The sequence below is a fragment of the Jatropha curcas genome, chromosome 5 (assembly GCF_041381405.1).
Source record: "Jatropha curcas cultivar XTBG-Jc1 chromosome 5, XTBG_Jcur_1.0, whole genome shotgun sequence".
NCBI lineage: Eukaryota > Viridiplantae > Streptophyta > Magnoliopsida > Malpighiales > Euphorbiaceae > Jatropha > Jatropha curcas.
The window spans coordinates 4,911,121-4,923,728 of NC_143155.1; the positions used below are offsets into that span (position 1 = coordinate 4,911,121).

Here is a 12,608-nt window from a genome sequence, read left to right on the forward strand (position 1 = left end):
TTTGCATTTCTGAAATGATTAACATAAGTGTAAACAGAATATAATCAAGCAACACTTTAGAAAATAAAAGAAGATAAACACAGAGATTTATAGTGGTTCAACACTAACTCGCCTACATCCACTCCCCATTTCTCATCTTCAGATCCTCCACTATGTTATCTCCTTTCAAGGCAACTTTACAAGGAAATAGATCAAAACCTAGATTGCCCTTTGTCCCACTAGATTTTTGAAGATTCTAGTCAACCTCTATCCTTTCTATTTTGCAGAGAATAGAAAACTCAGATCAAGACATTAGAATCTCAAACAAGGAGAAGGTCGCTTAATTACCTTTTACACTATAGCTTTTCACCTAAGCTATTATACAAATGTTTTTCGTTTAAAAGCCTCTAGCCTATAATAGATTACAAAAATCTATGTAGACAGAGAGAAATGCAATTATAAGCATAGGAGGAACAGAAAATAAAATTTTAAAATAGACAAAAAGTTCAGAACTGTTCTTCAGAAAGAGTCGTTACCAGATTTCTTTTCTCTTGAAAAATATGTCTTGAAGCAAATAGATGAAAAGAATTAAAGGGGGTTGCTGAGCTTTGAGAGATCTGAAACTCTGAACAATGGACTCTTACTCTTACCCATTCAATTTTTGAAGGAAGAAAAACGTTTTTATAAGAGGAATGAAAATTCAGTTATATAAGACTTTGAAGTTTAGTTTTAATAAGCAATACCTATTTCTGATATTTTAAAATCAAAAGTCAATGCACGAGTAACTCTTGTGGAAACTCATTCAATGATTACCAAAAATATTTTTCCTAAAATCTTTCTATTTACGTAGGCATAGATTAAAGAGCAATGATTTGGGCCTTTCTTTTCAAGCATTTATTGAGAATATTTCGAAATAATTTTAAGAGAGATAAAGATATTTTGTGCTTGTAAAGGAATTTTCTCTCTATCCTACAATATTTCCTAAGACTTAATAAAGTACTAGCGACTAAAAGATCTTAATAATCTTCATGGTCTATTAAAAATAGGAATTTTAGGAGCTTGATTTCTTCAATAACTTCAACATTAAAATTCTGCATAAAATAACTTTAGCATATACAAACATATTAAATGTATTTGGTTTGTTTAATCATTAAAATCCTAGGGTAAATTGAACATTGAGCCAACAAAGGATATTTTGTATGATGTGGCACTATAATTATTTTGTTTCTTAAACTTTGTATAAAAGTCAATAGGTCAATTGTTTTGGGAGGAAGAAAGTATCATATTTCTAAATCTAAAAAATGTGTCTATTAAATGTGAATATAATTTTATATTTAAAAGGATATCTAAACTTTTATTTTTATTATTAATTTTTTAAAAAAATAGTAGAAATATTTTTTATTTGCAATTGCATCATTAATAATTGCAATTGAAAATGTTGTTGCTATAAAAAGTTGAAATCAGAATAAAATTGATAGAAATATCAAATTAGAATGAAATTGAGAAATTATGAAGTTCAAAGTATTCTAATACATTGAATCTGTATTTATTACAGTGGCTTGCGTAAGCATAAAACACGCACTTCAAATTTATTCCAACCATCAAACAACATTTATTGAACTTTTAGAGACAAACTTTCAACACCAAACTAATATTTATTGAAACTTGAAAAAAGAGGCATCTCATTAGTTTCTGCAATTAGACTGGCAGTGGGTCAATGAGCAATGCTAAGACATGATCTTTTAAAAGTGAAGGGTTAGTAAAGGGATCAGTCTTGAATTTGTATAGAAATTCTGACATGCGTGCAAAATTGAGAAAATATTTGAGCACAATCTTTGAGACACGACTTGGCTTCAACATTTCCTCGTTTATGTCCTTCCATGCATTTATACACAGTTTTTCAATATGTTTAACCGCCTCTTCTTTGGTGGTACCATATTCATTCATATAACACTCTACGACTGAAGGACAATCTCCTCTTTCTTGCTCTTCCTGTAAGACATAAAATATTTTATTATACATTACGTAATGGTTATGCGAGGATTTTAAAAGGAGATATTATTATATACTGAAAGAAAAATCGAAAAAATTACCAAAAAAATTATATTGTAGTTAATTATTTAATTAAGGGTCTAATATCTTATGTTATAGATACATTAATGTTGTGTACATATTTCAGATTTTTAATTGTCATTGTTAATAAAAAGGATTGGTCCTAATTCACCCCCAAAAGCTAATTCAAGTATAAGAGAATTGCCCCAAGTCTTATACGTTGAGTAAATAATTTAAGCCAAATATATAAATTCACCTCTAAACTTTATTATTTTAATCTTTTAACACCCTCAATTTTTTACTTTAATCCACTCAACACTTCAATTTATAAAATTACACATATTAAATACTTCAAGTTACAAATTTATTTTGTTGAATAATTCAACTTGCAAAATTATATCAATTAAATATATATTAAATAGTTAAAAAATGTGAAACTTATTGTTGCAATAATTATGCTAACTACACATAATAAATATTTTGCATGCAAAAGCTAAAAATTATGAAAATTATTACTATCAATGTGAAAATGTATGCAATATTAGTAAATTTTATAAATAAAAGTGTACAGTTGGTAATTTACAACGTTAAGGATGCCATAAAGTTAAAATTATAAAGTTCAAATGTGAATTTATACATTCGGCCAAAACACCTTAGGGTATAATAATACTCATATTCCAAAATATTAGTTTAAGATTTTTGCACAAGAAGTAAGAAAGCAATTAATTTTCCTAAATTATAACAAAATGTAATTTGACCAAATTATCCATCATCTCAAAACCAAGAGTTACTTGTAAAGGTAATTATTGTATCTAATGTAAATAAGAGTAACATTGGAAAAACATTATTTATTATGGGATAAAATAATCACTTAAGAAAGACTTATATTTGGGGACAAACTGAGTATTAATAATGACGCATAGATGTTAAGAGAGAGAAAGCTATATGATTGGAATAATATGCATACCTCATGGCCTCCAAGATCATTCTTTAGACAACCTAATATCTTGGGAGCTTGAACAAATTTTTGATTGTCTCGCAGCCACACGATTTCCTTCATCCCTGCATCCTTAATCCCAAGGAAAAATGCTGAAGCAAGAAAGTCAACAGTGCTTATTATCAATCCATTGTTCAAGTACTCATCAAATGTTGGGATACAACCATCAAAGAACCATTTTGCCTCGGTTAGGTAACCTCTTGTCAGTTCCTTCAACTAATTATACACCAAAAAATTAACAAACATATTAATGAGAGATGAGATTAGAGCATTAAAAAAAGATAGAAAGCCTAAGGTAAATTACAGATCTCACCATCTCCCTAGCAAAAGAGGTTTTGTAAGAGCTTCCTTCATTGCCATTATTCTCTGTTTCTTTAAAGTGATTGAAGATAGCCTTATAAAGAACTTTCATGTATTCCGGTAGCTCATCAGTAGCATCCATACTAAACCTGAATAATAAGTTATATAAATTAATACTGCAAATCTCGAATCAAGAACTTTCATTTAATTAGGGATTATAAAGAGTTAGACTTGTTCTAACGCAAAATGGCCAAGTCATTTTGATTAGTTACCTTCCTCATTATATGCAATTTAGATTAACCTCATATACTTCTGCATTCCTTCTCGAGTGGCAATTAGGCCACTTGACAAGCATAAGAGATGACCCAGTATAGGTCTATTAAGGTAAGACCCACTCCCTCATGCAATACGTGTTCAAGTATCTAGCTCTAATACCATATTAAAAAATCTACACCTTAAGAGCAATTCATTAAATTCAAATAAAAAATTTTTATAATTTGAGTTTATAATAATCAGTTGGGTTTATCTTTAATACAAAATTTAGTTAATTCACCTTTCTCTTTATATGCCATTTAGACAATATATAGAGATAATTTTAACATAAAATAATAGACAACAAACTCCAAACCTTTCAAGTGCAGCTGTAAAAGATTGAAGTTCATCAAGTGTACCATATGCATCATATGTATCATCTACAACTGCTTCCAATTGTACATGTTTAGTAATTAGATGTCGAGCAAGAGCATATTGAGGCTCAAAAATGGATCCCATTGCCCATACATAGGCTTCCACTATTCTGTCTCTTGTATAATGAAGCGTTTCCATCAGATTTAAGTCTTTCCACCACCTGATCACATATATAAATAGCAACTCCATTGGAAACTAATCACAGGTTTGAAACTTAATTTCCTGTAATAACAATGTCAATCTTAATTACCTCGACAGCAAGGCCAGCTCTTGTCTATACAACAATTGTAGTCTATTATAGTCCAACTTTGCAAATCTGAGAAGAGCTTCAGTTGGAGAATCGTAAAAGGATTCTTCATAAAAGGATATAAATAGATAAGTCCTGAATCTTTCATTGCTTCTCTGGAAGGGCCATGTTAGAATATTCCTTATATGTTTTGCAAGATTTGGGCTTGATTGAGCAGCTAAGATTTCCATGTGTTGCTTAGCAAAAGCAAAGGCTTCGTCTAAAACATCTTCTCCCCGCACGCTCAAGAAACTAGCTTCATATAAGCTAAGGAGACCTTTTAAATCGTTGGTGATGGTTTTCTTGAACTCTCCATTGTTGTCTTTGAACTTGTTAAACACATCTAGTTCATAATATATAAATATTCAAAATTAATATTTTTCTATCTATACGAAACAAGGAAAATAGAATCTCTAAAGATCCAATAAATTTCCAAGAACGAAGACTCTTACCACAGGACATTTTATGTCCATGTTGCCTCAGAACACGAAATAAAATGGCCAAAGTGTGAAGGTCATAGTCATTGTCATCAAAAAGATTAGGAAGAGAATTGAAAATATGAAGTAATTGCTTTTCAATCTCGGTCTCGAAGTGATAAGACAAACCAAGGTAGCATAGCAAATTGATGAGTTCAATATACTCTGCTAAGTCTTTTGTAGATTGCATTAACATATCCTTCACCTTTTCTTTAAGTAATTCCACTTCTTTTGTGTACTCTTCAAATTTCTGTACAATATTATGCAAACCAAACACATCTATTTAAATTTTCTTTTTTTAAGAAAAAAAGTCTATTACATACAGATGAGTAATTGAACAAACCTTATAAAAAAAAAATACGGGGACAACATATGGAAATAAAAGTACTTCCTTCGCGAATGGAATTATCCATTCTTTTCTTGGGTTTGTTAAGATAGTATATGTTCCAATACAGGTGAATAAATATATTTTAATTCATCTATATATTATTAACTTTTGGAAATTTATTTTTAAAAAAAAGTTTAGAAAGGAAACCTTTAAAAAATTATTTCACTGGTTAAATATTTAATTAAATGTTATATTTTCAATATGTATTTTATTTTCATAAAATAAATAAATAATTGAAACTTACCGAATCTAGCAAAGAAAATGAGTCAAAACTACAGCCCCACAGAGATGGGGAAAAGTTTACCGCTGGACGGATAATTTTTGGCTCATCAGTTTTTGGTGAAGGTGTTTGGGTAGGGACGGCCATTGGCAGGGAAGGCATAGCCATATTTTACTATCGAGGAAAAGTGAACGCTGCTGTGCCTAAGAATGGCTGCTTATCTATGCTCCATCCTAAATGAAGACCATACTATTTATAGACAAATGCATGTTGGCATGAGCAATTTGAGGAAAAATAAATCTGCTGTCAAAGTTTAACAGATTGTGAAGAAATCTGCTATCAAACTTTGACAAATTGTAAATATTTGCCTTTAGAAATCTGCTGTCAAAGTTCGACAGATTGTGAAGAAATCTGCTGTCAAAGTTTGTCACATTTTAAACATTTGCGTTTAATTTAAGCTATAAATTAGGATCTTAATTGTACAAAACAAATATAAGTATTTCTAATTGCTGAAAAGTAAATATTGAAATAAAAATTGTTCTCAATTATCTTTTCTTCAATGCAAACCTTCCTTAATTGCAAATCTAAAATTTGGGATGGGCAGAAATTGATTGAAACCGAAAAAAGGAGCTGGACTAGTTTAGTTCATTTTTTTGTTTGATTGTTTGGGATTTCGGTTTGATTGTAAAAAATAAATCGAATTTACCAAAATCTAGACTTCTTCCATTTGATATGTTTCTATATATATTTCGGTTTAGGAAAAAAAAAAACATATGAATGTCAAAAAACACAAAAAAAAAAAAAAAAAATATTGCTTTTAGTATAGAGAAGGATAGAATGTTACTTAAGGTGCAGAATAAGCCATTCGCAATGTTTGGGATGCCACAAGATTTTTTTCGTAAAGTACTGGAATATATTTATGCATTTGACCAAAAAATATACTAATAGTATAACAAAAAAATAATATGGTGGAACTCTAGAAGCCACCTGAATATTAGAAAAATGTTTCGCAAGCATGGAAACATGGGATGGAAGGCAAAAGACTTGGCTTTTTATTTTACAGAAAAAGAATATCCATGAAAGAGATTTTCAATCGTCTCTTGGAGTCCGACCACCGGAATGTCCACCTCACTGCCGACACCAGGCTTAGCAGCTCGACCATCCGCTTCAAGCAAAGGTGGTCCGGCAACCATCGGCTTCCGGAGCAACCCACATGCTCAAAGCTTCTCTGTTTCATTTTTTTTTCCTTTTTCTTTTTATTTGCCAGTTTGAGTTGAACAGTAATAATTATTAAAACCGGTTCGCATTCTTACCCAATTTCCACGGGTTTTCAGTGTTTTTTTGCCTCCTGTTTTGAATACCTAACTTGGACTGGACCACCGTATGATTTCAGGTTAAACTGGCTGCTCTCATCCGATTTTCATAATAATAATAAATAGTATTTGTGTAATTAATTGGTCTTGTTTGATATAAATAATTATATTCTTTTTATTATAATATTATCATATCTAAAAAATAAATAATATATATAATCAAATATTATTTTTTAAAATAAAAAACTTTAGTTGCATTTTGAAATAATACAATTGCATATAAAGTTTTATATTTAAATATAATAACTGAACAATTTATATTTCAATAGGAAAATTAATAACCAATCAAAGTCAAATTACTTTTATTTTTTCAACCAACATAATCAATCCATTTAGTAGGGGCATATATAATAACTAAAGGATTTGTATTTAAATGGTTCAGAATTATATTTATGTTAATCTAACTTTATTAATTGTTGGCATTAAAATTCCTATTCTCAAATGGTTCAAGATTAGGTTAAGTATGATTGTTCCAAACATTATACTAACTACATATTAAGTGAATGTCTTAGATATAAATGTCAAAAACACAAAAAAATATTGTTGTTAGTATAGAGAAGGATAGAATGTTACATGAGGTGAAGAATAGGCCACTCGCAAGGTTTTGGATGCCACAAGATTTTTTCCATAAAGTACAATGATATATTTATGCATTTGACCAAACAGTAAATTAATAATATAACAAAAAAATAATATGGTGGAACTCTAGAAGCCATGTGACTATTAGAAAAATGTTTCTCAATATTGGAAACATGGGATGGAAGGCAAAAGACTTGGATTTTTATTTTACCGAAAAAGAATTTCCAGGAGAGAGATTTTCAATCATCTCTTGGAGTCCGACCACCGGAATGTCCACCTCACTGCCGACACAGGCTTAACAGCTCGACCATCGGCTTCAAGTAAAGGTGGTCGAGTCACCATTGGCTTCCGGAGCAACCCGCATACTCAAAGCTTCTCTCTTCCATTTTCTTCCTTTTTCTTTTTATTTGCCAGTTTGAGTTGAACAGCTGTAATTATCCAAACCGGTTTGCATTCTTACCCAATTTCCACCGGTTTTCAGTGTTTTTTTGCCTCCTGTTTTGAATACCTAACTTGGATTGGACCATAGTATGATTTCTGGTTAAACTGGCCGCTCTCATCTGATTTTCATAATAATAATAAATAGTATTTGTGTAATTACTTGGTCTTGTTTGATATAAATAATTATATTTGTTTTATTATAATATTATCATATCTAAAACATAAATAATATATATAATGAAATATTATTTTTTAAAATAAAAAACTAATTGCGTATAAAGTTTTATATTTAAATATAATAACTGAACATTTTATATTTCAATAGGAAAATTAATAACCAATCAAAGTTAAATTACTTTTATTTTTTCAACCAACATAATCAATCCATAAATTTAGTAGCAGCGTATATAATGATTAAGGAATTTGTATTTAAATAATTCAGAGTTATATTTATGTTAATCTAACTTTATTGATTGTTGGCATTAAAACTCCTATTGTCAAATGGTTCAAGGTTAGGATACGTATTATTGTTCCAAACATTATACTAACCACATACTAGGTGAAAATCTTGCATATAAATATAAAAAATATAAAAAAATATTGCTGTTAGTATAGAGAAGGATAAAATGTTACTTGAGGTGTAGAATATGTCACTCGCAGAGTTTGGGATGCTACAAGATTTTTTTCATAAAGTACAGGGATATATTTATGCATTTTACCAAAAAGTAAACTAGTAATATAACAAAAAAACAAAAACAATATGGTGGAACTCTAGAAGACACGTGACAATTAGAAAAATGTTTCTTAAGCATGGAAGCATAGGATGGAAGGTAGAAGACTTGGCTTTTTATTTTATAGAAAAAGAATATCCAGGACAGAGATCTTCAATCGTCTCTAGGAGCTCGACCACCGGAATTCCACCTCACTGCCCACACCAGGCTTAGCAGCTCGACCATCTGCTTCAAGCAAAGGTGGTCCGGCCGCCATCGGCTTTCGGACCAACCCGCATGCTCAAACCTTGTTTTGAATACTTAACTTGGACAAGACTACGATTTCTGGTTAAAATGGCCGCTCTCATCCGATTTTCATAATAATAATAATAAATAGTATTTGTGTAATTACTTGGTCTTGTTTGATATAGATAATTATATTCTGTTTATTATAATATTATCATATCTAAAAAATAAATAATATATATAATGAAATATTATTTTTTTAAATAAAAAACTTTAGTCGCATTTTGTAACAACACAATTGCATAAAAAGTTTTATATTTAAATATAATTACTGAAAAATTTATATTTCGACAGGAAAATTAATAAACAATCAAAGTTAAATTACTTTTATTTTTTCAACCAACATAATCAATCCATAAATTTAGTAGGGGTGTATATAATAACTAAAGAATTTGTATTTAAATAGTTCAGAATTATATGTATGTTAATCTAACTTTATTAATTGTTGGCATTAAATGGTTCAAGATTAGGTTAGGTATTATTGTTCCAAACATTATACTAACCACATACCAAGTGAATATCTTATATATAAATGTCCAAAACAAAAAAAAAAAAAAAAAAAAATTGTTGTTAGTATAGAAAAGGATGGAATGTTACTTGAGGTGCAGAATATGCCACTCGCAAAGTTTTGAATACCATAAGATTTTTTCCGTAAAGTACAGGGATATATTTATGCATTTGACCAAAAAGTAAACTAATAATATAACAAAAAAAATAATATGGTGGAACTCTAGAAGCCACGTGACTATTAGAAAAATGTTGACAAAGCATGGAAACATGGGTTGGAAGGCAAAACAAAAAAAATAATATGGTGGAACTCTAGAAGCCACGTGACTATTAGAAAAATGTTGACAAAGCATGGAAACATGGGTTGGAACTTGGAAGGCAAAAGACTTGGCTTTTTATTTTACAGAAAAAGAATATGCAGGAGAGAGATTTTCAATCGTCTCTTGGAGTCCGACCACCGGAATGTCCACCTCACTGCCGACACCAGGCTTAGCAGCTCGACCATTCGCTTCAAGCAAAGGTGGTCCGGCCACAATGGCTTCCGGATCAAGCCGAATGCTCAGAGCTTTTCTCTTCTATTTTTTTTCCTTTTTATTTTTATTTGCTGGTTTGAGTTGAACAGTTGTAATTATTCAAACCGGCTCGCATTCTTACCCAATTTCCACCGGTTCTCAGTGGTTTTTTTGCCTCCTGTTTTGAATACTTAACTTGGACTGCACCATCGTACGATTTCTGGTTAAACTGGCCGCTCTCATCGGATTTTCATAATAATAATAAATAGTATTTGTGTAATTACTTGGTCTTGTTTGATATAGATAATTATATTCTATTTATTATAATATTATCATATCTAAAAAATAAATAATATATATAATGAAATATTATTTTTTTTTAAATAAAAAACTTTAGTCGCATTTTGTAATAACACAATTGCATATAAAGTTTTATATTTAAATATAATTATTGAACAATTAATATTTCGGTAGGAAAATTAATAAACAATCAAAGTTAAATTACTTTTATTTTTTCAACCAACATAATCAATCCATAAATTTAGTAGGGACATATATAATAACTAAAGAATTTGTATTTACATAGTTCAGAATTATATTTATGTTAATCTAACTTTATTAATTCTTGGCATTAAAACTGCTATTGTCAAATGGTTCAATATTAGGTTAGGTATTATTGTTCCAACTATTATACTAACCACATGTTAAGTGAATATCTTGCATATAAAAGTCAAAAACATTGAAAAAATATTATTGTTAGTATAGGGAAGGATAGAATGTTACTTAGGTGCAGAATATGCCACTGGCAAAGTTTGGGATGCCACAAGATTTTTTCCGTAAAGTATGGGGATATATCGATGCATTTGACCAAAAAGTAAACTAATAATATAACAAAAAAATAATATGGTGGAACTCTAGAAGCCATGCGACTATTAGAAAAATATTTCTCAAGTATGGAAACATGGGATGGAAGACAAAAGACTTGGCTTTTTATTTTACAGAAAAAGAATATCCAAGAGAGTGATTTACAATCGTCTCTTGGAGTCCGACCACCGGAATGTCCACCTCACTGCCAACTTCAGGCTTAGTAGCTTGACCATCCGCTTCAAGCAAAGGTCCGGCCACCATTGGCTTTCGGACCAACTTGCATGCTCAAAGCTTCTCTCTTCCATTTTTTTCCTTTTTCTTTTTATTTGCTAGTTTGAGTTGAACAGTTGTAATTACTCAAACCGGCTCGCATTCTTACCCAATTTCCACCGGTTCTCAGTGGTTTTTTTGCCTCCTGTTTTGAATACTTAACTTGGACTGGACCATAGTACAATTTCTAGTTAAACTGGCGCTCTCATCCGATTTTCATAATAATAATAAATAGTATTTGTGTAATTGCTCAGTCTAGTTTGATATAATTAATTATATTTTGTTTATTATGATCTTATCATATCTAAAAAATAAGTAATATATATAATGAAATATTATTTAAAATAAAAAACTTTGGTCGCATTTTGTAATAACACAATCGCATATAAAGTTCTATATTTAAATATAAGAACTGAACAATTCATATTTCAGAAGGAAAACTAATAATCAATCAAAGTTAAATTACTTTTATTTTTTCAACCAACATAATCAATCCATAAATTTAGTAGGGGCACACATAATAACTGAAGAATTTGTATCTAAATGGTTGAGAATTGTATTTATGTTAATCTAGCTTTATTAATTGTTGGCACTAAAACTCGTATTGTCAAATGGTTCAAGATTAGGTTAGGTATTATTTTTTCAAAGATTATATTAACCACATTTTAAGTGAATATCTTACATATAAAAGTCAAAAACACCAAAAAAATATTATTGTCAGTTTAGAGAAGGATACAATGTCACTTAAGGTGCAGAATAGGCTACTCGCAATAATTAAAGTATAAATTTTTATTTAGATTATAATATATATAGTGATTTTTATATATACAGTAAAATATTCATTTTAATTATACATCTTGCAATGTAATATCTCATTGAAAAAAAGTTGATATTTTTGTTTCTCTCTTTAAAATAACAATTTAAATATGAAATATGTCATTTATATTCTCTTTAACATACTGATTCATTTAGTTTTTATTATACGTTAGTTGCTTTTATTTTTTATTTAATACCAAATTGATTTATAAAAATCATCATGTAGCTTTTTTTTTTCTTTACGTTTTATATTTAATTTACATTTTTTGTTAATAAATTTCACTATAATCTCTTTAAGTAAATAAATATACTTTAACAACACAATAAGAAACTAATTTAATAAATCAAATTAAATATTTATAAATAATAATATTTTTTATTTTATTTTTATTTTTTTAGTCAATCAAAATCACAAAATCATTTAAAAAATTTACAATTAAAATTATATTCCTTAATAGAAAGAAAGGGATTTCAATTAAATATAATATCAATATGATTAATCAAATTTGAGATGTTTAAAAATAATAATTTTTTATCTTATTTTTTCACCAACCAAATTAGACTGCAATTTGTAATTAAAGAAATTTAACCAAACCCTTTTTAAATTAAAATCATAATTATCTAGATATATTTATTTAAAATAAATTTAAAAAAATAAAAATTTTCAAATGCCTCATATTTACACATATTCATTTAAAATAATTGTCACGACCCGATTCCATGGGCCGGACCGGCACTAGGGCCCAGGTAAGCTTAAGGCCCCCGAGGCCCGTAGTAAGCCTGAAACACTAAAAATTTACTATCTCAATATAATTTTAAACATTCAGCCCATATTTATAGGA

At 29.2% G+C, this 12,608-nt stretch overlaps 1 protein-coding gene across 1 annotated transcript; it reads right to left on the bottom strand.

Annotated features, from left to right (window-relative positions):
• Window positions 1–1,677: 1,677 nt before the first annotated feature.
• On the bottom strand, window positions 1,678–5,518 carry LOC105629034 (putative terpene synthase 8). The gene is made up of 7 exons (XM_089721893.1): window positions 5,410–5,518; window positions 4,754–5,027; window positions 4,266–4,644; window positions 3,957–4,175; window positions 3,342–3,477; window positions 2,999–3,244; window positions 1,678–1,971 (listed from the first exon to the last, which is right to left on the bottom strand). Exons 2-7 carry the CDS (start codon window positions 4,971–4,973, stop codon window positions 1,678–1,680), a joined length of 1,494 nt encoding a protein of 497 aa, XP_089578019.1. The 5' UTR covers window positions 4,974–5,027; window positions 5,410–5,518.
• Window positions 5,519–12,608: the final 7,090 nt, after the last annotated feature.